The sequence below is a fragment of the Hylobates moloch genome, unplaced genomic scaffold (genome assembly GCF_009828535.3).
Source record: "Hylobates moloch isolate HMO894 unplaced genomic scaffold, HMol_V3 SCAFFOLD_1, whole genome shotgun sequence".
Lineage (NCBI taxonomy): Eukaryota > Metazoa > Chordata > Mammalia > Primates > Hylobatidae > Hylobates > Hylobates moloch.
In genome coordinates, this window is record NW_026652276.1 from 98,696,123 (window position 1) to 98,720,462 (window position 24,340).

A 24,340-nucleotide genomic window follows, 5' to 3' on the forward strand; every position below is an offset into this window, starting at 1 on the left:
AAAGGCAACTTTCTTGCCTCCCCTACCCCTATTAGAGCAGTTGAAAAGAAACCCAGTTCTCAGATGTGGGCAGATGTTTTGTGTGACAAGTCGAATGCGTCTTCGCCTGACTGCTGGCACGTGCATTTCTTTTTTCTTTTTCTTTTCTTTTCTTTTTTATTTTTAGACAGGGTCTTGCTCTATCACCCAGGCTGGAGCACAGTGGCACAATCTCCACTCACTGCAACCTCCACCTCCCAGGTTCAAGCGATTCTCCTACCTCAGCCTCCCAAGTAGCTGGGATTACAGGCGCCCGCCACCACGCCCAGTTAATTTTTGTATTTTTAGTAGAGATGGGGTTTCACCATGTTGACCAGGCTGGTCTCAAACTCCTGACCTCAGGTGATCCCCCCACCTCAGCCTCCCAAAGTGCTGGGATCACAGGCATGAGCCCCCGCGCCAGGCCACATTTCCTTTTCGTGTGGATTTTGGTCTCATCTCTCTGGTGGTTTCCATCTATGTTAAGCAGAACCAGGGAAACCGGCAACAAAAAGATGATGCAATTGAGCCATCAGGGGCAGCAAATGACAAAAGGAAGTTTACGTAGAGCGATTGTAGCTTCCAGAAAGGGCAAGGGCAAGGCTGGACAAGGCAGCTTAGCTGCCCAGGAACTAGGTCTCCTGGATGCTGGATACAGACTCCTGGATGGTATGGCAGAAGCCAGAACTCCCAGCTCAGTGCTCCCTGATGACAAGGCATAGGAGGGATTAGACAGGAGTTCTTAACCTGGGTTTGGGAGTCTTCAATGGGAAAATTCCATTGTGATTTTTCACTGCCTTTAGCCGAAATGTATCGTCTTCTCTTTGTAACGTGGTCTTATCCATCACAGTCTTATTAGTACTTGCAACTTTCTCTGCAGTGGAAGTCATGTGTTTTGTTTGTTTGTTTTTTATTGAGACAGAGTCTCTCTCTGTTGCCCAGGCTGGAGTGCAGTGGCGCAGTCTCGGCTCACTGCAAGCTCCGCCTCCCGGGTTCACGCCATTCTCCTGTCTCAGCCTTGCGAGTAGCTGGGACTACGGGCGCCCGCCACCGCGCCCGGCTAATTTTTTGTATTTTTAGTAGAGACGAGGTTTCCCCGTGTTAGCCAGGATGGTCTCGATCTCCTGACCTCATGATCCACCCATCTCGGCCTCCCAATGTGCTGGGATTACAGGTGTGAGCCACCGCGCCCGGCCAGTCACTGGTATTTTTAAATTTTCTTTTCTTTTCTTTTCTTGAGACAGGGTCTCGCTCCGTTGCCCAAGCTAGAGTGCAGAGGCACAATCAGAGCTCATTGCAGCCTTGACCTTCCCAGTTCAAGTAATCCTCCTGCCTCAGTTTCCCAAGTAGCTGGAACCACAGGCACACACCACCACATCTGGCTAACTTTCTAATTATTTTTATTTTATTTTATTTTATTTTATTTCATTTTATTTCATTTTGAGACAGAGTCTCACTCTGACCCCCAGGCTAGAGTGCAGTGGCACAATCTCGGTTCACTGCAACCTCTGCTTCCAAGGTTGAAGTGATTCTCATGCCTCAGCCTCCCAAGTAGCTGGGACTACAGTCACATACCACCAGGCTCGGCTAATTTTTTTGTATTTTTAGTAGAGATGGGCTTTTGCCATGTTGACCAGGCTGGTCTCAAACTCCTGGCCTCAAGTGATCCACCCATCTTGGCCTCCCAAAATGCTGAGATTACAGGCGTTAGCCACGGCACCCTGCCTAACTTTCTAATTTTTATAGAGACAGGGTCTCGGTACGTTGCTCAGGCTGGTCTTGAACTCCTGGCCTCGAGCAATCCTCCTGCCTCAGCCTCCTAAAGTGCTGGAATTACAGCCGTGAGCCACCTCCACCCAGCCAATCACCGGTATTTTCATATCAAATTACAGTAGTTGCAGACATCTCAAAATATAATTCTTACTGCTGCTCCAAAACTACAGTACTTATGAGACCTGCTGCTAGATTATGTTATTTGATGCATTTATAAAGAGGCACATCTATGACTAGATCATGCATTTTTAATATTTTATTAATTATATTTTAATGTCATGTGTTTCCTTGGTAATCCTACGTATTTTATTGCTTGAATTTGAAACATTTTGTCCAATAGGACCACAGGTATCACCAGACAACCAAAGGGGTCCCTGGCCCATGAGGGCACAAGACCCCTGCCCACCTCCTCTCCTTTCTTGTTTTCTGTGCAACAGCCGAGATTTGGGGGCTAGGATGGCGGGGGCGGGTGATGCAGAAAAAAAGTTCCAGCCAGAACTCTATACGCCAGGCCCCATAGGGAGACAAGAGGAGGAGAAAGCGCCTGGCTATGCCTCAGTGGCTTGCCTGTTGTGACTCAGCTTCTTTTGGAAAAACTGGGGGTGTTGGCAGGAGAGGCTGTAGGCGCAGTACAGCAGGGGCCCAGCGCACAATTAGGAGTCCCTCATCTAAAGGCTGAGGCTGCACCCTTGGCCTTGAGAAATGCATTGCTGGCAAAGGGGCTCAGAACCACACCCTCCCTGAACCTTCAAGAAGGTTCTTCACCCCCAAGACGAACTGGGGAGGCCCCTGATTTCTGTCTTTGCTCCCTTGAGCCTCCAGTTCCCCTCCTTCCTGGGGATTCAGTGAAACTGTTTGGAGTTTGGGAATTGAGAGACCCAGACTGTCTTCGTTTTAGGAGACACAATAATTGACCCAGGCAATCATTTTGTACCCGGGACCTGCTTGACGTCTGGTGAAGCCTGTGGACTCCGCTCAGATTAGTGTTTTTAAATGAATAAAATAGGCCAGGCATGGTGACTCATACCTGTAATCCTAGCACTTTGGGGGGCTGAGGCAGGTGGATCACTTGAGGTCAGGAGTTCAAAACCAGCCTAGCCAACATGGTGAAACCCTGTCTCTACTAAAAATACACACGCAAAAAAAAATTAGCCAGGAATGGTGGCGGGTACCTCCCAGCTACTCAGGAGGCTAAGGCAAGAGAATTGCTTGAACCCAGGAGGCAGAGGTTGTAATGAGCCAAGATTGCACCACTGCACTCCAGCCTGGGCAACAGAAGAAAACTCCGTCTAAAAAAAAAAAAAAAAAAAAAAAAAGTAAAATAAAATACACAGAGCTACAAAGGAAACCAATGGTATTGTAAAACTGGCTGGGTGCGCTGGCTCAAAAACCAGTAATCCCAGCCCTTTGGGAGGCCAAGGTGGGAGAATCGCTTGAGGCCAAGAGTTTGAGGTCAGCCTGGGCAACATGGTGAGACCTCATCTCTATAAAACATTTTAAAATTAGTCGAGCATAGTGGCTTATGCCTGTAATCCCAGCATTTTGGGAGGCTGGGGTGGGAAGATTGCTTGAGCCCAGAAGTTGGAGGCTGCAGTGAGCTATGACTGCACCACCGCACTCCAGCCTGGCTGATGGAGTAAGATCCTGCCTCTGAAAATATATATATATTAAAAACTGATTTGTGACATGGGAGCAAGGCAATAATAAATGTCCTTCTTTATTAATAAATATAAAGAACAGTATCAAACCGAGGGTTTAAAGAGACCATAATTTTAAAGTTAAGATGAAGATAAACAGTATTTTGAGACATCTACAGCCACCCTAACGAGAAGTGAAGAGCTTTGATTTTTGCTGGGAGCAAACAGAGGCAGTGGTGCTACTGAGGTCTGCGGCCTCTATTCATATCAGATAGAAAGTGAAAACCAAGTGGCAATTGTTTTCCTGTCCGATTTCACAGGCCCCGGTTAGAAACCCCTACCTTTAATCTTTCCATGCCCCAGTGTTCTCCTCCATAAAATGGGCTTCCTGATACTTACCTCACAGCCTTAGTGTGATGAACATATGAGATGACAAAGGCAGAAGCATTTGTGTTGTTGGGGAAGGTACCTAACTGTGAGGATTTACTAGCTTACTTCGTTTTTAAATATAACTTCAACTTTTAATTTTAGATTCAGGCAGCATATATGCAGGTTTGTTACGTAGGTATAGTGACTGACACTGGGATTTGGGATCCAAATGATCCCATCACACAGGTGGTGAGTAGAGCATCAATAGGTCATTCTTCAATCCTTGCCTCCCTCCCGCTCTCCTCCATCTAGTAGTACCCAGTGTCTATTGTTTCTATCTGTATGTCTGTCTGTACCCAATATTTAGCTCCCACTTATAAGTGAAAATATGTGGTATTTGGTTTTCTGTTTCTATGTTAATTCACTTAGAATAATGGCCTCCAGCTGCATCCATGTTGCTGCAAAGGATGTGATTTCATTCTTTTTTATGGCTATATAGTATTCCATGGTGTATATGTACCACATTTTCTGTTTTTTGGCTTTTTTTTTTTAAGACAGGATCTCACTCTGTCACCTAAGCTGGGGTGCAGTGGTACAATCACCGCTTCCTGCAGCCTTGACCTCCCCAGCTCAAGCGATCCTCCTGCCTTAGCCCTGAGGGTAGCTAGGACTACAGGCACACATCACCATGCCCAGCTAATTTTTAAATGTTTTTGTAGACATGGGGCCTTGCTATATTGCCCAGGCTGATTTCAAACTCCTGGGCTCAAGCTGTCCTTCCACCTTGGCTTCCCAAAGTGCTGGGATTATAGGTGTGAGCCACTGTACCTGGCCTGTACCACATTTTCTTTATCTAATCCACAACTGATGGCCACCTAGGTTGATTCCATGTCTTTGCCATTGTGAATAACGCTGCAATGAATATACGGGTGCATGTGTCTTTTTGGTAGGATGACTTATTTTTCCCTTTGGGTATATACCCAGGAATAGTATGGCTGGGTTGAATAATAGTTCTAAGTTCTTTGAGAAATCTCCAAACTGCTTTCTACAGTGGCTGAACAATTAGCTTCTTTCTTATTCTTGGTTAGGAAAAGCCTAATAGCACCAAGACAGACAAGGTGACATGAGAGAAGCAAGCCTCTTTCTCGGGACATTGGCTGCAGCCTGTCCACCAGCCTCAGCAGCTTGTCCCTGCTTCCCCCCACAGCACCCAGGGAAGTCCTGGTTCCTGCCCTCAGCTCCTTCCTGCTCCTTCCTCAACCAAGCCGCCATGCCTGGTGGGTACAAAGGGGAGTGTGGGGACGATGTGGACCCTATGCCGTTCCTGGCACCTCCCGAAAAGGAGAGGATTGAAGCCATGAACAAGCCCTATGACATTAAGAGGTCCTGCTGGGTCAAAGATGAGAAGGAAGGCTTCGTCGCTGGGGAGATCCAGTCTGAACAGGGTGACCAAGTCACTGTGAAGACGGTCACCAACCAGGTGAGTGGGGCACGATTTCCAGCATGAAACCAAGTGGCAGGCACCCAGGCCTTTTCTAGGCATGCTCCCACCCAGAAGGCAGGGTGGCAGAAAGAGCAGGTGCCTCCGAGTCCCCTGTGCTGGGGTCAAATCCAGACTCACCTACACTCAAGCTGTGTGGCCCTGGGCAAGATGCATTCCCTCTCTGAGCTATATCACAATAGAGATTCCGAGACAGATCACATGAAAGCACTTCATAGACTCTAAGACAGTACCATGCATAAGGGATGATCGTGAGAGTTACTTATCTTTGATGTCTCAAACAGCTCTCAAGTGGAAGCTATTTTCTAAGCATGAGAGTGAGCATGTCACCATCAGCAATGTCACTGTGTGCCATGGCCCCTGGTGGCATGAGGGGCATGAGAGAGGGCACAGAACACCCTGGCTCACTGGGTGACCTCTTCAGCTGCATGAGAACAGATGGTGGTTTCCAGGTCCCTTGGAGCATGGTGGTGGTGTGCTGGATGTGATGGCTTCTGATGGCTTTTAACGGGTTGCAAGGACCCAACCTGGCTTGTGATGGCTTGCAGGGACTCAACCTGGCTTACCATGGCTAGCAAGGACCCAACCTGGCTTCTCATGGATTGCAGGGATCCAGCCTGGCTTGTGATGGTTTGCAAGGACCCCAACACTAAACAATGAGGGATTTTACAGCCAGTTGTTAAGCCTTGGGTAGCTTGCCATCAGCCATGATGGAAGTATTTACACCATGGAAATGGGAACATGCTGTAAATCAGGGATGCTTCCCCCCAGACAGCTGGTTTACCAACCCACCCTTCTCTCTGCTGGCCCACACTACATCTGACTGTGAGATATGACTTGAGAGAGTGGATAGAAAATTTGGTTTATTAGGCTGGGTGTGGTGGCTCACACCTATAATCCCAGCACTTTGGGAGACCGAGACAGGAGGATTACTTGGGCTCAGGAGTTTGAGACCGGCCTGGGCAACTTGGTGAGACCCTATCTTTATTTTTTAAAAATAAGAACAATTTTTATTAGAATTTTTAAAATTTGGTTTATTTTAAATGGTTAAGGGCAGGGGTCTCTTGTATTCTTGGCAGACCCCTGGTGAGGCACTTGACACTTTGTTTAATCCTTTCGGCAATCTTATGTGGTAGGATTTATTGACCCTATTTTGCAGAGAAGGAAAAATCAGGATCAAGGGCACTTTAGGTGACCTGTGCACGTTGCAAAAATAGCAAATGATGAACTGGGATTCAAACCCACTGTATCTGGCTCATATGCCCATGCCCCTTCTATGTCACCATTCCATCTCTCCACGGTGGGCTGCCAAGAGGGAGGCATGAGCCATCGCACCCGGCCACTTTTCCATTTAAGAAAAAGGACATTACCCTGATCCCTCCAAACCGCCTTTAAGGATAAAATTGAAAGCAAGCAAGCAAAGAAGACAAAAACAAAAAAGAAAACAAAAAACCACAGAGCAATGAGTGTTCAGCAATAAATATGTTAGCACCTGTGCGTGTTCAGCAATAAATATGTTAGCACCTGCGAGGTCCATTCCTGGTTAATTTCTTGATTAAAAGAAGTCAGAGGCCAGGCTCGGCAGCTCAAGCCTGTAATCCCAGCACTTTGGGAGGCTAATACAGGCAGATCGCTTGAGACTAGGTGTTTGAGACCAGCTGGGCAACATAACGAGGCTCCATTTCTACAAAAAATTAGCCAGGTGTGGTGGTGCATCCCTGTACTCCCAGTTACTTAGGAGGCTGAGCCAGGAGGATCGCTTGAGCCCAGGAAGTTGAGGCTGCAGTGAGCTAGGATTGCACTGCTGCACTCCAGCCTGGGTGACAGAGAGAAACCTTGTCTCAAAAAAAAAAGGAAGCCAGAGACCTCAGTGATCAGAACTGGCAACAGCTGTATTTTTCTCTGCGCCTGGCTTCGAGAGGAGCAGTGGTAAAAAGATGAGGCTACGGTTGGGTGGAAATGGATTTGAACGAAAGTCAAGCTTAATTCCCAGGAGAAACAGTTTTCAGAGAGGAGAGTGCTGCAGTGTCGTGAGAAATGATGGGTGATGATAGTGGAGCCCCAGGGTGCATCCTTGGATGCACATTTAAGGACAACACAATTTCCTTGAGTATCTGCAGCAGACAGGGCTGGGCAGCCGGGTTTGGGACAGAAAAGATGGAGCCTGTGGCGCTGGCTTCCCTGGCTCCTAAAATACAGGCCAAGTTTCCCATTCCTCTGATGAAAGCGAAGTGCCTGCACGTGGACAAGGACCAGCGATCTGGAAACCCCTGGAAATGAATTCAGAATAAAACCCAGCTTGAGGCCAGGCATGGTGGCTCATGACAGTAATCCCACCACTTTGGGAGGCTGAGGAGGGCGGATCACCTGAGGTCAGGAGTTTGAGACCAGCCTGGCCAACATGGTGAAACCCCATCTCCACCAAAAATACAAAAATTAGTCAGGTATGGTGGCCTGCGCCTCTAATCCCAGCTACATGGGAGGCTGAGGCAGGAGAATTGCTTGAACCCAGGAGGTGGAGGTTGCAGTGAGTTGAGATCATGCCACTGCACTCCAGCATAAGTGACAGAGTGAGACTGTCTCAAAAAAACAAAAACAAACAAAAAACAGCTCGATTTACTAAGGGTGTGGTAACCATTACAGGGAGGGGGGCGTAGATTTTCCAGAACTGTCAAGATTTGAAATTATCTGCCTATTGTTCTCATATATTATTAAAAGTCCCAGAAATCCTAGTACGGATTCAGGTCTCACATCTAAGGCTGAAAAGATATTTGTTTTCTAGATCGTATGTCTTCAGCTTTGATCCCAGATGCTGGAGATCTTAAGAGATTCTTAAGAGCTGGCACTAGTTTTTGTTTTTTTGTTTTGTTTTGTTTTTTCTTGCTCTATCACCCAGTCTGGAGTGCAGTGGCATGATCTCTGCTCACTGCAACCCCTGCCCCCTGGGTTCAAGTGATTCTTCTGCCTCAGCCTCCCAAGTAGCTGGGATTACAAGTGTGCGCTACCACGCCCAGCTAATTTTTGTATTTTTAGTAGAGACAGGGTTTCGCCATTTTGGCCAGGCTGGTCTCGAACTCCTGACCTCAAGTGATCCACCCACCTCGGCCTCCTAAACTGCTGGGATTACAGGCGTGAGCCACCACACCCAACCTAGTTTTCATTTATAGATGAAGAAATTAGGGTGCAGCATGGGGAAGAGATCTGCCCACATGGCACGGGCGTGAACACACCTACTGATGAACACTCTTTGCTGTTTTCTTTTTTTTCTTCTTTTCTTGCTTACTTTCAATTTTATCTTTGAAGGTGGCTTGGAGGGAGCAGGGGAATGTCTTTTTTTCAAGTGGAACAGTGACTACATGTAGTGGCTCACACCGTAACACTTTTGGGGGCCAAGATGGGAGGATCATTGGAGGCCAAGAGTTCAAGACCAGCATGGGCAACATAGCAAGACCTTATCTCTAGAAAAAAATTTAAAAATTAGCCAGGCGTGGTGGTGTGCACCTGTAGTCCCAGCTACTCGGGAGGCTGAGGCAGGAGGATGGCTTGAGCCCAAGAGATCGAAGCTGCAGTGAGCTATGATTGTACCACTGTACTCCAGCCTGGGCAACAGAGCAAGATTATGTCTCAAAAAATTAAATTAAATTAAAAATTTTTTAATGGAAGTTTGGCTGGTCTGAAGGTAGTGAATTATCTCAATTGATTGTTCATGGTCAGTTACAGATCAAAATCCTTGTTCCACTCTTCCCCCCACCCTTCTCATTACTACACTTAGTCTTTTTTTTAAAAAAAGAGAGAAGTGGAAAAGCTCATTGCTATTTCAAAATCACCGCTAACTCTCAAGGCAGAGAGCCAAGAGTCACACCTCTGCAAAGTGTCCATGGGATCAAAGAGTAAGCTCTGATCATCTATCAGGATGGATTTGGCTGGAAGAGAAGCACAGCCCAGAGGTTCTCTGTAACATAGGGAGGGAACGTCATAGTTTATAAGTTATTTTTACATGATTCCACTTAAGTTCATATAATTCTCCCAGCAACCTGCCAAGGAGGCTACTGTCATCTCAACTTCAGAGAGGAGGCAGTTGAAGCTGCATTGGCCTCAGAAGTGCCTCCCTATCCCAGGACACACAGGGGGACCAGGACTTGGGTCCACTGGATGCTCCACTCCATCTCCTTCTGGGACTCCAGAAGGTGTGTGGTGACCTGGGCCAGATGCCCCATGCCTGGGACAGCACTATTTCCTCATGTCTGTGCTGCTGTGTCTTGACATCCCCAGACACTCACTGTGAAGAAGGATGATATCCAGCAGATGAACCCACCCAAATTCTACCAGGCCAGCGACATGGCAGACATGACCTTCCTGAATGAGGCCAGTGTCCTAGACAATCTGCGCCAACGCTACACCAACATGAGGATCTATGTGAGTGCCGGGGATGGGGTGAGTGGGGGGAGGAAGGAGTGGCTGCAGATCTTCTGCTCTTCTTTTGATGAGGAGGGGGGTGGCTACTCCACCCTCCCCTGCTCCCAGTACACATTATGACTTAGACAAAGGCACAGGGACCACGTTTCTGACATGTTAGAATGTCCACTCAAAGCCTTTGGCATCTCAGTAATGGCACCATCTCCACGAGCAGCTGAAACACCTTTTGCTGAGGCTGTCACCCGAAAATCTTCCTCCTCATGTTCCTCCCCTCTTCCTCAAACTCTCAAATCAAAACATCATTTTTCCCCTAGTGACTTCATGTGCCATTATTAGAAGTCCATCCATCCATCTATCCATTCATCCATCTATCCATTCATTCATCCATCCATCCATCCAAACATCCATCCATCCAAACATTCATCCATCCAAACATTTATCCATCCAAACATCCATCCATCCATCCAAATATCTACCCATCCATCCAAACATCTATCCATCAACCCAAACATCCATCCATCCATCCATCCATCCATCCATCCACCCACCCATCCATCCATCCATCCAAACATCTATCCATCAATCCATTCATCCATCTATCCAAACATCCATCCATACATACATTCAAACATCTATCCATCAGTCCAAACATCCAAACATTCATCTACCTATCCAAACATCCATCCATCCATCAACCAAACATCCATCCATCCATCCACTCATCCACCCATCCAAACATCCAAATATCCATCCATCCATTCAATCATTAATCAAAACACTCATCCACCCATCCATCCAACAAACATTGAGGAAATGTGATTTAACTGTAGCCTGAGGCACTTAGGAAGGACAACCAACTGCATCCTTGAAGAAGTTCAGTTTCACTTTGTCTGACATGATGACCAGAGTGAGTTACAATCAGTCCCCTGAGTGTCTTGGAAATCTTAAGACAGAAAGATGATTTCCTGAAGGTGTTACAGCTTAACTCCCAAAATGGGTTGTCTAAGGACGTGTTGGTGTTTGTCTCTCTAGATGTCTTTATTTAAAAGGAAAGAGGCTTATCTGGTAGGAATAGGTGAGGTGCAGCCTGATTCCCAGGCCAGGAGCTGCCAGGGGTTCCCCTTCCCTGGGTCTATGGTTGTAGTCAAGAGGGCTTCTGTGACCCCAGATTCATCCTCCTTTAATACTACTACTGTAGTTCTAGATTCAGGCCCCAGCAGTACCATAGCCCCAGGTGTTGCTGGAAGGTCTCTGAAAAGCTCTTGAAGATATTTGCTAGGTCTGGAGGTTAGCAGGGCATCCTTGGACCCCAGGTCTAGAAAGAGCCACACCCACCCCCGGCTGAACCTAGAGCCTGGGCTGAGAATGTCAAGGTGCAGGCTCAAAGGTCAAGCTCAGGACCAGGGCTTACCTGGGGCTGCTCTGCCCACAAGCCCTTGTTCCTCCTGGGTGACCACATCATGACTTTGGGCCAAGGGACTGCAGGCTTTGTGGAGTATAGCCTGAGAGACCAGGGCAGGGAGTCCCCTCCTACATTAAAGCACCTCGATAGAGCCACTAATGCAACAACTCTAGCTGGCAAGGGCTGCTCCCGTGATCCCAGCTGCTTCTCTCTCAATTCCTCCTGACCACAGCAGGGAGGTAACTGGCTTCCAGGATGCTGTCTGCCCCCGCCCCTCAGCTGAGACAGGCTGGAGGGGAAGAGTGACTCTGTGGCTGGAGTCCCAGGATGAGACATTGTGTGTCATACTCTCAGCTGTTCCACTGGGTTTTCTTCATCGTCTCTTTGCCTTTTTTCCTGTGGATCAGTTTGTACTTAATAAGTTTCCTTTTGAAAATTCAACATATCCAAGTTATGCTAAGGAGAAGCTGGTGGCAGGGAGAGGGGTGGATAGGGAGCAGTTATTCTTACTTGGTTCAAAATGGAAGCGTTTAAAGTTGAACTGAAACCAAGTACTTGGTGGAGGCTTTAGAGGTCAATGTGACTGTCCAGCAAGGAGAAGGGAAATTTAAGATTTGTAGATTTGGCCATTTCCTGTCTTCACTTATTCTTCCTGCTCTTAATTTATTTAATGATGTAATTGGTTTTTCTGGGGTTTGTTTGTTTGTTTGTTTGTTTGTTTGAGATGGAGTCTCGCTCTATCGCCCAGGCTGGAGTGCAGTGGCATAGTCTCAGCTCATTGCGACCTCCGTTTCCTGGGTTCAAGCGATTCTCCTGCCTCAGCCTCCTGAGTACTGAGATTACAAACATGCGCTACCACACCCAGCTAATTTTTGTATTTTTAGTAGAGACAGGGTTTCACCATGGCAGTCATGCTGGTCTCGAACTCCTGACCTCGTGATCCGCCCACCTCAGCCTCCCAAAGTGCTGGGATTACAGGCGTAAGCCACTGCGCCTGGCCTTTCTGTTGTTTTGTTTTAAACAGGGTGATTTCTTACAAAATCGCAATCTTGGAGTGAAAAGAAAGTTGGGGTCTCTTTTTAAGAGTAGGTCAAGGCTGGGCACAGTTTCTCATGCCTGTAATCCCAGCACTTTGGGAGGCCAACGTGGGTGGATTGTTTGAGAACAGGAGTTCATGAGAAGCCTGAGCAACACGGCAAGACTCCCATCCCTACAAAAACAATTTTTTAATTATCCAGGCTTAGTGGGCACATACCCGTAGTCCCAGCTACTTGGGATGTTGAGGTGGAAGAATCACTTGAGCCCAGGAGGTCAAGGCTGCAGTGAGCTATGATCGCACCATCGCACTCCAGCCTGAGAGACAGAGCAAGGCTCTGTCTCTAAAAAAAAAAAAAGAAAAGAAAAAGGAAAGAAAAAAAGAGAAAGAAAGAAAAAAACAGGTGGTCAAACCTAGCTGCCAAAAGTAGGGAACTGCATCCACACAGTGAAGATTCCACAGCTTTTGAATCACCCCAGAAATCTCTCAATAGACTCTCAGGGAAAGCCAGATATATTAAGTGGCAAAAGCAAGATATAAAACAGTGCTATAGGCTGGGCGCAGTGGCTCACACCTGTGATCCCAGCACTTTGGGAGGCCGAGGTGGGTGGATCCCTTGAGGTCAGGAGTTTGTGACCAGCCTGGCCAATATGGTGAAACCCCATCTCTACTAAAAATACAAAAATTAGCCGGGCATGGTGGTATGCACCTGTAGTCTCAGCTACTCAAGAGGCTGAGGCAGGAGAATCACTTGAATCCAGGAGGCAGAGGTTGCAGTGAACCGAGATGGCACCATTGCACTCCAGCGTGAGTGACAGAGTGAGACTCCATCCACAAAATATATATGAATTTAAAAAACCATGGAAGGGAGTAAAAGAAACTAGTCCAGCATTTACCTGTGGTGAGGGTAGGGGTGGGCATGGAGCAAGTGGAGGGACTTTTGCAGTATATATGTTACCACAGTGACAGTGTTACCTATTCAAATACAGATGGACCCCAACTTACAATGGTTCAAGTTAATGATTTCCGACTTTATGGTGGGGCAAAAGCAATACACATTCATTGCCCTCCTCGATTTATGATCAAACCCATCGTATGTTGAAAATATCATAAATTGACTTCCAATACGATATTTTCAACATATGATGGGTTTATCTAGATGTGACCCCATCCTAAGCTGAGGAGTGTCTTAATTAAACCAAAAGAAAACAAAAACAAATATATATTAAAGAGAAGCCTCATTTAGCTTAATGAATACAGACTCAGATAGTCATAAGATTTTGCCTCCAGAAGGCTGGGTTTTGTTGTTTCTGTTGCCCAGGTTGGAGTACGGTGGCACGATCTTGGCTCACTGCAACCTCTGCCTCCCAGGTTCAAGCGATTCTCCTGCCTCAGCCTTCCAAGTAGCTGGGATTACAGGGGTGCACCACCATGCCCGGTTAATTGTTTCGTATTTTTGGTAGAGACAGGGTTTCACCATGTTGGTCAGGCTGGTCTCCAACTCCTGACCTCAGGTGACCCACCCACCTCGGCCTCCCAAAGTGTTGGGATTACAGGCGTAAGCCACCACACCTGGCAGAAAGCTTACCTTCTTCACAGCTTGCTCTATGATAAGCTGGGGCCTGAAGGGAACTCCGCTGGGGGAAGAGGCTACCAGGAGGAAAAATCAGCTGACCATCTTCCCTCCCTCCCACCAGACCTACTCGGGCTTGTTCTGCGTGACGGTCAACCCCTACAAGTGGCTGCCCATCTATGGGGCCCGTGTGGCTAACATGTACAAGGGCAAGAAGCGCACAGAGATGCCGCCTCACCTCTTCTCCATCTCTGACAACGCCTACCACGACATGCTCATGGGTGCGTCAGGGTGGGCTCTGCTGGGGCAGGGGTGGCGGGAGACAAGCCTTCCTTTGCCATTGCGGCTCCAGATGCATTAAGACCTTGTGATACCTGATCCTAACCCTGACCCTGCACTACCAGTTGAAGTTCTTTGCTAAATTTTGAGCAGCAGCTGCTGCTACCAGGTGCCAGGGCTCAGTGAGTGTGCTCGGCACTTGCTAGGCACCAGCCGTACCTTATACCCTATCTCATTTAAGTTTCACAAACCCGTGGGATGCCAAGGTAAGTAGATAAGTAACTTGCTCGGAGCTCAATACTCTTAACCATTACCTCTATGATCTTTGCTGCATGTTATAGTGATTCCTCTAAGTGATTTTTTTCTTTATTTTGAGATGGAGTTTCGCTCTTCTCTCCCAAGCCGGAGTGCAATGGTGCAATAGCTCACTGCAACCTCCACCTCCCAGGTTCAGGCGATTCTCCTGCTTCAGCCTCCCAAGTAGCTGGGATTACAGGCATGTGCCACCACACCCAGCTAATTTTTGTATTATTAGTAGAGATGGGGTTTCATCATGTTGGCCAGGCTGGTCCTGAACTCCTGACCTCAGGTGATCCACCGATCTCGGCCTCCCAAAGTGCTGGCTTTACAGGCGTGAGCCAATGTGCCCAGTCATGATTTTTTTTTAAGAGATGGGGTCTTTGTTGCCCAGGCTGGAGTGCAGTGGTGCAATCTTAGCTCACTGCAGTCTAGAACTTCTGGGCTCAAGCAGTCCTCCTGCTTCAGCTTCCTGAGTAGCTGAGACTATAGGAATGCATCACTATGCCCAGCTAATTTCTTAATGTTTTGTGGAGAAAGGGTTTCACCATCTTGCCCAGGCAGGTCTTAAACTCCTGGGCTCCAGCCTCAGCTTCCCCAAATGCTGGGATTACAGGCATGAGTCATGCTGTCCAGCCCTCTGTGATTTTTGTCCTCATTTCTCTTTATGTTGCTTAGGACTGGGTAACTTTATGGCCACTGTGGGCTGGTAGAAAGAGTGGCTGATAAATTCCTGATCCTTTCTGCAAGGGTGTACACTGCAGGGATGGGCACGTGGCCACAGATCCCACAGGATCCTGAATTTTGGCCTCCAAGTGTAGCCAAGGCCACGATCTAAGCCGGGTGGAATTTGGGGAAGTGCTGACTGGCTGGGGCATTGTCGAATGCGTAGTTTCTAAATGTTTCCTAATTACACCTTCCTGTTTCTTGTTTTCTTCCCTACAGATCGTGAAAATCAGTCTATGCTAATCACGTAAGTGTCTCTTCCATCTCTCAGTCTATACACATATAATTAGATCTGTGTCTTACACATATAATTAAGCCTTCTTAGAATTAATTGCGGGACTTTGTTTGGAACTCTGCAGCAGTGAGTGGGCTTCAGGGCGGGTGAGGCTGCACATGCTAAACTGATGGGGTGGCTTCCCTGTCCCCAGGACCTCCCCAACTGCCTGTCTGTCCTAGCTAGGGGGCAAAATGCGAACAGAAATGTGTACCTTTGAGGCCAGGTGTGGTGGCTCACACCTGTAATCCCAGGGCTTTGGGAGGCTGAGGCAGGAGGATTGCTTGAACCCAGGAGTTTGAGACCAGCCTGGGCAACATAGTGAGACCCTGTCTCTACAAAAAATTAGCCAGGTGTGGTGGTGCACACCTGTAGTCTCAGCTACTCAGGAGGCTAAGGCAGGAGGATTGCTTGAGCCCAGGAGGTTGAGGCTGCAGTGAGCTATGATCACACCACTGCACTCCAGCCTGGATGACAGAGCAAGACTCTCTCTCAAAAAAAAAAAAGAAAAGAAAAGAGCTTTTTTTTTTTTTTGAGATGGAGTCTTGCTCTGTCACCCATGCTGGAGTGCAGCCTCCGCCTCCTGGGTTCAAGCGATTCTGCTGTCTCAGCCTCCTGAGTAGCTGGGATTACAGGCACATGCCACCATACCTGGCTACTTTTTGTATTTTTAATAGAGACGGGGCTTCACCATGTTGGCCAGGCTGGTCTCGAACTCCTGACCTAAGGTGACCCTCCCACCTTGGCCTCCCAAAGTGCTAGGATTACAGGCATGAGCCACTGTGCCCGATTAATTTTTGTATTTTTAGTAGAAACGGGGTCTCACCATGTTGGCCAGGCTGGTCTTGCTCCTTTTCTCTGCAGCTGACCACCCCTCTTCCTGCTTCTCTTGTCCACTCTTTTTTTCCACCTACAGCGGAGAATCTGGTGCTGGTAAGACTGAGAACACGAAGAAGGTCATCCAGTACTTTGCCAACATTGGAGGAAGTGGCAAACAGACCACAGATAAGAAGGTAGAGCCGACCGGGTGGGCCCATATTTCCCATCTTCAGGCTTCTGTGACACACACAGTGGCGGCCATTCAGTCTTCACAGCTGCTCACACCTTAGGGCCATTTTACAGATGAAGAGACTGAGGCTTAGAGAGAAGTGACTTGGGTGGGGTCACACAGGGAGAAGGTGGCTATAGATCAAGATCTCCTCCCCAAGGACTTGCTCTGCTGCCCCAGGCCATGTCTGCCTCCAGAAGGACAGGTAGCAGAGCCCCTTGTTCTTGGCAGAGGAGAAACGGGAAAGTTTGCTGCCTGTTAAGTGGCCTCTGCAGGCCCTGGCTGCCCAAGGGGCACAAAGAGCCTTAGCTGGGCAGCCAGCTAAGGCAGCTGTAAAAGGCTGACAGCGGCCAGGCGCAGTGGCTCATGCCTATAATCCCAGTACTCTGGGAGGCTGAAGTGGGAGGGTCGCTTGAGTCCAGGAGTTCAAGACCAACCTGGGCAACATAGCAAGACACCATCTCTACAAAAAACTTTAAAAATTAGCTGGGAGTGGTGGCATGTGCCTATAGTCCCAGCTACTCAGGAGGCTGAAGTGGGGGGATCACTTGAGCCCAGGAGTCGGAGGCTGCAGTGAGCCGAGATCGTGCCACTGCACTCCAGCCTGGGCAACAGAACAAAACTGTCTCGAAAAAGGGGTGGGGGGATGTGTAGGGAGGGATTTCAGACTTGCTCAGGGGGCTCTCTGCCAACAGCAAAGTGAGGAAACAGTAGCTAGGGATCAAGTCCAAGTGGCTGCCCATGTCCCCAGGTGCCCCTCCCAGTGTCACGGAGCCACAGAGGGACAGACACTGTCAGGCAGTGGCCCTCATCGCAGGTTACTACATGTAGCCCCTCTGGCCCTGATTTTCTGGCCGCCCCAAGGCCATTCTCCTCCTGGGTTCCCAGCACATGAGCCACTGTCATTTGCAAGCCCAGTCCCTCAGCCCTGGGCTCCCAGGCAGCAGCCAACTGCTCGACTGACTTTGGGTTTCTTTCTGCGTCAGGGGTCTCTGGAGGATCAAGTCATCCAGGCAAACCCCGTGCTGGAGGCCTTCGGGAACGCCAAGACCACCAGGAACAACAACTCCTCTCGCTTTGTAAGTGTGGGGACCACATGAGAGGCCCCCTGGGTGGTGGGACAGGTGTCACGACCCCGCCCCAGGTAAAGAAATTGAGGCTGGTTTAAATTAGGGTGAAAGGGGTGGGGCAAGTGAAGACATCCCCTTCCCAGAGAAGGTGAAGGCACAGCAATCAGAATCAAATCGGCAATGAGGAAAAACTACTTCAAAAGACAAATAATCCCTCGTGGAATTCAGATCAAGGTTTGAAGACTCTTCCTAGCCAGTCCAATTGGCCTCAACACCAAGAACTACAAATTGCAAATTTAACAGGTCATTTTGTATCAAAAGATCAATTATGAAGCATCTAGAATTTTTCAACTGTACGAAAACATTCTCTGGGTTCTGCAGAGACCCAGACAGAGTTAACTTTTTTTTGTTTTGATTTTTTTCCCCTCAGAAATTGGTTTTCTTTGATGTACCCAAGTGTTAGTGTTACATTTCTCAATAAAGAAAAAAAAATCTCCATTAGCATAAAAGAAGGAGTCTGGGCACAGTGGCACACTCCTGTAATCCCAGCACTTTGGGAAGACAAGGCAGGAGGATCCCTTGAGCCCAGGAGTTTGAGACCAGCCTCGGCAACAGAGCGAGACCACCCCCCATCTCTATAAACAATAAAAATTAGCCGGGCATGGCCATGCATGCCTGTAGTCCCAGCTACTGAGGAGGCTAAGGTGGGAGGATCACCTGAGCCCAGGAAGTCAAGGTTGCAGTGAGCCGAGATTATGCCACTGCACTCCAGCCTGGGTAACAGAGTAAGACCCCCTATCTCAGGGGGGATAACAAGCATCTAATCAGCAAACAGAACCCTCTTTAGTATTAATATTTAAGTCAAGCAGCTTTGATGCAGAACCTTGGCAACAGTGATGGTGGAGGGGCTGGGAGATCACCTGGGGAGACAGATTCACAGCAGCGAGAAGCTGCAACCTCCTTCCAGGCTGGAGGGACATAAGAGAGGTGCTGTCCTAGGGTGCTAGTTGGTTCTTAAACCCCTGCAGCTGTCTGGCGGGAGCTGTAGTCACAGAGGCACCCAGCACCACCTGAGACGCCAACTAGAGAGGAGCAATGCCCTGGCCTCGTCTCCCTCACTCCCGGGTCTCCTCTGGGACTTCCCATTGGCAGAGCCCAGTGAGCTTGCACAGAGCCTGGGAAAACAGGGCTGGCAGGGGGGTGAGGGGAGGAACAGAGGTGAGTATACACAGGCCAAGGAGCAGCCGAGGTAGAGAGAGAGAGTCCTGTTTCCGGGAGAATTTATTGATGGCTCTATCGTGCAAGCCAGAGAGAAGAATGACATGGAAGGCTCCCGATAAAGAGGCATGGGAGGTGCTCCAAATTCCCATGGTGCCTGGTCTCTATGCAGAATTCCAAAGGGTAGCAGCCCTCCTGCTGGGACTTCTCTCCCCTACAAAAGCCCCAAACCACAGACCCTAGATTTAGCTCTGAGACCTGTCCGTGTGTTTTTCTTTGTCTATCTTCGTGGGAAATCTGATACTCCAATAGAGCCAGGTTACATCCCCGCAGGCCCCGATCAGCAACCCTTGGCCAACTCTGGGCCACTTACTGCTCTAAAGCTGTGGACGACCTCCCTCCTGATCCCTCCCCTCTCTTCCCTGCTCAGGGCAAGTTCATCCGAATCCACTTTGGAACCACAGGGAAGCTGGCTGGAGCTGATATCGAGAGCTGTAAGTCAGGCCCTCCTTGGAGGGTTTGTCTGGGCAGCTACATAATCTATGAGGCCTGGTGCAACATGAAAATGAAGGGCTTTTCTTAAAAAATATTAAGAATTTCAGGCCAGGCGAGGTGGCTTATGCCTGTAATCCTAGCACTTTGGGAGGCTGAGGCGGGGGGGTCGCTTGAGCCTAGGAGTTCAAGACCAGCCTGGGCAACATAGCAAGATCCCATCTCTACAAAAAATGTGAAAAATTAGCCTGGCATGGTGGTACATGCCTGTAGTCCCAGCTACTCAGGAGACTAAGGTAAGTGGATCGCTTGAGCCCAGGAGTTAGAGGCTGCAGTGAGCTTTAAGGAGAGAGGATTCCTGCTTTGAACCTGGGAGGCGGAGGTTGCAGTGAGCCAAGATCACTCCATTGCACTCCAGCCTGGGCAACAGAGCAAGACTCCATCTCAAAAAAATAAATAAATAAAAATAAGTGAATAAATAAATAATCACACCACTGCACTCCAGCCTGGGTAACGGAGCAAGACCCTGTCTCTAAAAATAATAATAATAATAATAATAATAATAATAATAAAGGAATTTCGAAACAGCAACAGAGGAGCATTAAGCCAAGTGGGAGGTCCTTCTGATTGCAGCCTGTTGGTGCCCAGGAGGCTGGCCCTGTTCCCAGTACTCCCCCTGTGGCAGTCAGGTCCCCGGAGGCTGCGTGTCTGGGAAGAGCGAAGCGTGGGGCTCACCACTGGTGACTGTTCTGGGCTTTATGGAGAGGAGATTCCTGCTTTGTATGGAGCCCTGAACTCCAGGGAAACAGCTGTGTACTCACCAGGATCTTCACTTCTTTTTCAGATCTCTTAGAGAAATCTCGTGTCATCTCACAGCAAGCAGCCGAGAGAAGCTACCACATCTTCTACCAGATTCTCTCAAACAAAAAGCCTGAACTTGTTGGTAAAGACCTTTATGTCTATCCACCTGCCCCTGACCTTGCTTTTCTTCTTTTCCATAAGGAAAGAATTTCCATGTGCAAGGAGTCTTGTGTCACTCCTAGGGTTCTGTGATAATGTCTTCAGTTTAAAGTGATATGAATGGGGCTGGGTGCGGTGGCTCACGCCTGTAACCCCAGGACTTTGGGAGGCAGAGGCAGGTGGATCACCTGAGGTCAGGAGTTCAGGACCAGCCTGGCCAACATGGTGAAACCCTGTCTCTACAAAAATACAAAAAAATTAGCCAGGCATGATGGCAGGTGCCTGTAATCCCAGCTACTCGGGAGGCTGACACAGGAGAATCAGTTGAACCTGGGAGGTGGAGGTTGCAGTGAGCCAAGATCACTCCACTGCACTGCAGCCTGGGCAACAGAGCAAGACTCTGTCTGAAGAAAAAAAAAAAGAAAAGTCATGTGAATGTGTTACAGGGAACTTTCTCAAAGTTATATTTGCACATTTCATCCTCATAGTAGCCAGATGAGGACCACTGTGGGCCCATTTCACAGATGAAGCTTTGAGTACCTGCAAAATCTGGGATATAAAACTGGGATGTGAGGCTTTAAACCCTTTATGTCTGCAACCTGCTGCCTCTGAGCCTGATACTCGGACACCACCACAGGGGTCAGCCCAAGACCATGATCAGCTCTGCCAGTGCTTGCATGCACAGTCCTAGCAGGCTCTCCTCTTGGCAGACACAGCCCACACCAGGCACACAGCTCAGAAAGTGGAGTACACTCACCCACTCAACTGGATGCCCTTGTGCAGGCACCAACATGCTCAACTGTCCACGGCAGACCTGCCCAGACATAAAGTGGGAGGAGGGATGAAGATTCAGTCTTACACACACACACCTCCTAACCCAGCCAGAAATAAGGGCATTGAGTAGCATTCCCCACCCACAGGTGGGCTTTATTTGTTTGGACAAAGTATACTTTTAAATTAACAGCATTTTGAAATTGGGAGACTTCACATAAAAATGCAATTTCCAGCCGGGTGCAGTGGCTCATATCTGTAATCCCAGCACTTTGGGAGGCGAAGGGAGTAGGATCGCTTGAGCCCAGGAGTTTGAGACCAGCCTGGGCAACTTAGCAAGACCCTGTCTCTAAAAAAACTAAAAAATGGCTGGGCGCAATGGCTCACACATGAAATCCCAGTACTTTGGGAGGCTGAGGCAGGCAGATCACCTGAAGTCAGGAGTTCGAAACCAGCCTGGCCAACATGGCGAAACCCCATCTCTACTAAAAATACAAAAATTAGCTAGGTGTGGTGGGCACCTGTAATCCCAGCTACTTAGGAGGCTGAGGTGCGAGAATTGCTTGAACCCAGGAGGCAGAGGTTGCAGTGGGCTGAGATTGCGCCACCACACTCCAGCCTGGGTGACAGAGCGAGACTCTGTCTCAAAAAATTTTTTTAAATAAATAAATAACAAAAATCAGCCAGGTGTGGTGGTGCCTGTGGTCTCAGCCACTCAGGAGGCTGAGGCAGGCAGATCACTTAAGCCCAGGAGTTCAAGGCTGCAGTGAGCTATGATTGCGCCACCATACTCCAGCCTGGGTGACAGAGCCAGACCCTGATGAAAGAAAGAGAGAGAAAGAGGAAGGAAGGAAAGAAGGAAGGAAGGGAGGGAGGGAGGAAGGAGAGGTTAGAGATGGCAGGGAAGAAAACCACATATCACCAAGGGTTAACCTGCTTTGCTATTCTTGGCAGAGAGTTTGCTGCTGGTCCCCAACCCTAAGGAATACCACTGGGTGAGCCAAGGTGTCACCACTGTGGACAACATGGATGACAAGGAGGAGCTGCAGATCACAGACGTGAGTGGGCGGGCAGAGCTGGCACAGGATGGGGAGAAGCCTTGGGACTCTGCATGCACGGCCACTAGAACTGGGGTGGCAGTGGGGACAGGAGCCCACTTAAAGCTGCCAGACAGCCGCCCAGATCTTCCCTGGAGATTTCTGGGGTTGCAATCAGCATTTTATTCCAAGCCCATTTTAGCAAGCCAAGTTTCTCTTTGCAGAGTTGAACTAGAATTCCATGGGGACTTCAGGGGCCATCAACCCCATGCAAGTTTTCCTCCTCCCCAGCCCAGCTGGAAGTGACTCTGTCACAACACACTCTCTGGCTCCTCTTATGACACTAAGCACTCATGACTCCTATTAGGATTATTTGTGTACTAGGTTCTCTCTCCTCTTGGAAAACAGAATCGATTCCTGATTTATCTTTGCCTTCCCCTCACCTAGTACCTGGCATGAAGCCTTAACAATAATAATAGTGCCAGGCACAGTAGCTTACATCTATAATCCCAGTGCTTTGGAAGGCTGAGGCAGGAGAATTGCTTGAGTCCTGGAGTTTGAGACCAGCCTAGGCAACATACTAAGATCCTGTCTCCGAAAAAAAAAAAAAATTTAAATTTAAAAATTACTTGGGTGTGGTGGCATGCACCTGTTATGATAACCAGCTACTCAGAAGGCTAAAGTGGGAGGATCGCTTGAGCCCAGGAGTTCTAGGCTACAATCAGCCATGATCAAGCCACCACACTCTAGCCTGGGCAACAAAGTAAGACCCTATCTCAAAAAATAAAATAAAATAAAATAAAATAACTAGCCGGGCATGGTGGCCCGCAGCTGTAATCTCAGCACTTTGGGAGGCCAAGGCAGGGGGATCACTTGAGGTCAGGAGTTCAAGACCAGCCTGACCAACATGGTGAAACCCCGTCTGTACTAAAAATACAAAAAATTAGCCAGGCATGGTGGCACATGCCTGTAATCTCAGCTACTCGGGAGGCTGAGGAAGGAGAATCACTTGAACCCAAGAGGTGGAGGTTGCAGTGAGCGGAGATTGTGCCACTGCACTCCAGCCTGGGCGACAGAGGGAGGACTCCGTCTATAGATAGATAGATAGATAGATAGATAGATAGATAGATAGATAGATAGATAGATAAATAAATAAAATAAACAAAATTAGCCAGGTGTGGTGGCACGCACCTGTTATCCCAGATACTTGGGAGGCTAAAGTGGGAGGATCACTTGAGCCCAGGAGTTCTAGGCTGCAGTGAGCCATGATCGTGTCACTGTACTCTACCCTGGGCAAAAAAGTAAGACCCTATCTCAAAAAATAAAATAAAATAATAATAATAATACCTCCCTTTCTTGAGCACTTACTATGTGCCAAGCACTGGACTAAACATTGTCACATCATTCTGATCTACCCTTATCATCATCATTTTGCAGATGACGAAACAGAAGCCAGAGAGGTTACTGTAAATCAATAAAATGACTATATTGCAGAACATCTGATCTGGGCCCCTTGGAGGAAAACAGAACTCTCCCTGTTCAGGGGGTGTCTAACTCCAGCATCCATGCCCTGCCGCAGTGGCCCTTTGGCGTGGCCCCACTGTGGCCGTCCCATGGCCTCCACTATGTGGAATGAGAGGCCAGGAGTCACGTGACTTTGTCTCTCTGTTGCTTTGCAGGAAGCCTTTGACGTGCTGGGCTTCAGTGCCGAGGAGAAGACGGCCGTGTATAAGCTGACGGGAGGTATCATGCACTTTGGGAACATGAAGTTCAAGCAGAAGCCCAGAGAGGAGCAAGCTGAAGTGGACACCACTGAGGGTGGGTGCTGGGGCTGGGGCTGGGGCTGCTCGGGGACAAGGTGGCCAGTGCGGGGAGTTCCCTGCTTTCCAGGGCTTTGTGACCATTTCAGGGACATGCCAGCTCTATGTGGCTGCAAACCATGCATGTTGAGACATTGATATTTTCAGAAAGGCACAACTGAGTCAAGACATAATTTTGGTTTTTTGTTGTCGTTGTTGTTTTCATTTGTATTTATTTTTTGAGACAGGGTCTTGGTTTGTTGCCTAGGTGGGAGCGCAGTGGTGCAGTCACGCAATCATGGCTCACTGCAGCCTCAACCTTGTAGGCTCAAATGATCCTTCTGCCTCAAACCTCCTCAGTAGCTGGGACTACAGTGCACGCCACCACGCCTGGCTAATTTTTTAACTTTTTGTAGAAACGGGGTCTTGCTATGTTGCCCAGGCTGGTCTCAAAACTCCTGGCCTCGAGTGATCCTCCTACCTTAACCTCCCAAAGTGCTGGAGTCACAGGCATGAGCCACTGTGCCTGGCTGCCACCTGATCTTGAGCAAGTGTAGAAACTACCACATCTTTGTTTTCTCATTGGCAAAATGGGATCTCCTCCACCCTCCCTTTCACCCCCTCCGTGAACCACAATAAATGTT

General features: G+C 48.5%; 1 protein-coding gene across 1 annotated transcript in view; it reads left to right on the forward strand.

Moving 5' to 3' along the window:
• The first annotated feature begins 5,067 nt into the window (after window positions 1-5,067).
• The window catches only part of LOC116809554 (myosin-16), a 71,873-nt gene continuing 52,600 nt past the window's right edge, over window positions 5,068-24,340 (forward strand). Inside the window, exons 1-10 of the mRNA XM_032753399.2 lie at window positions 5,068-5,277; window positions 9,571-9,714; window positions 13,850-14,006; window positions 15,247-15,274; window positions 16,218-16,314; window positions 17,336-17,428; window positions 19,068-19,131; window positions 19,974-20,072; window positions 21,815-21,922; window positions 23,581-23,715. Coding sequence (XP_032609290.1) covers window positions 5,068-5,277; window positions 9,571-9,714; window positions 13,850-14,006; window positions 15,247-15,274; window positions 16,218-16,314; window positions 17,336-17,428; window positions 19,068-19,131; window positions 19,974-20,072; window positions 21,815-21,922; window positions 23,581-23,715 — 1,135 coding nt within the window. The remainder of the gene's footprint in view (window positions 5,278-9,570; window positions 9,715-13,849; window positions 14,007-15,246; window positions 15,275-16,217; window positions 16,315-17,335; window positions 17,429-19,067; window positions 19,132-19,973; window positions 20,073-21,814; window positions 21,923-23,580; window positions 23,716-24,340) is intronic.